The following is a 384-nucleotide window of genomic DNA, read 5'->3' on the forward strand; positions in this document are numbered from 1 at the left end:
TACCCGCGCGACGGCCCCCGGGGCCGGGCCATGCCGGCGCAGCAGCGGAGCGGGCTGTTTACATTCGGTCGCCCTAGAAACAGGCCCCGCCCTGCTCCCCACAGGCCCCAGCACAGCTGCCCGCGTCGCGCCTGAGGAAGGGGCCTCCCCGCGGAAGCGACGGCGGAGCCCGGGGCGGCGCAGGGGGCAGGTCCCCTGGCAGAGCCCGTTCCCCGAGGGGGTCCTGGGGTCGGGCGCTCCCGGCAGTGCCGCTGTGCCCGGGGATGGTGGGTGCCTCTGCTGTAGCCCCCTGCCCTGCACCGGCGCGGCCCCCCCCTCCGCCGCGGCCCCGCAGGGGAGCGGAGTGGGAAGCCAAGTCCCGCTGCAGAGGGGCGAGCGCCCCCA

General features: G+C 77.9%; 1 protein-coding gene across 2 annotated transcripts in view; it reads right to left on the reverse strand.

Moving 5' to 3' along the window:
• TSNAXIP1 (translin associated factor X interacting protein 1) overlaps positions 1–68 on the reverse strand; it is a 106125-nt gene extending 106057 nt beyond the window's left edge. For both annotated transcript variants that reach the window (XM_019505873.1, XM_019505874.1), the window contains exon 1: positions 4–68. In XM_019505873.1, coding sequence (XP_019361418.1) covers positions 4–32 — 29 coding nt within the window. In that variant the 5' untranslated portion in view covers positions 33–68. The remainder of the gene's footprint in view (positions 1–3) is intronic.
• Between the last annotated feature and the right edge of the window lie 316 nt (positions 69–384).

The sequence above is a fragment of the Gavialis gangeticus genome, unplaced genomic scaffold, assembly GCF_001723915.1.
Source record: "Gavialis gangeticus isolate Ggan-Ray unplaced genomic scaffold, GavGan_comp1, whole genome shotgun sequence".
Classification (NCBI taxonomy): Eukaryota; Metazoa; Chordata; order Crocodylia; family Gavialidae; genus Gavialis; species Gavialis gangeticus.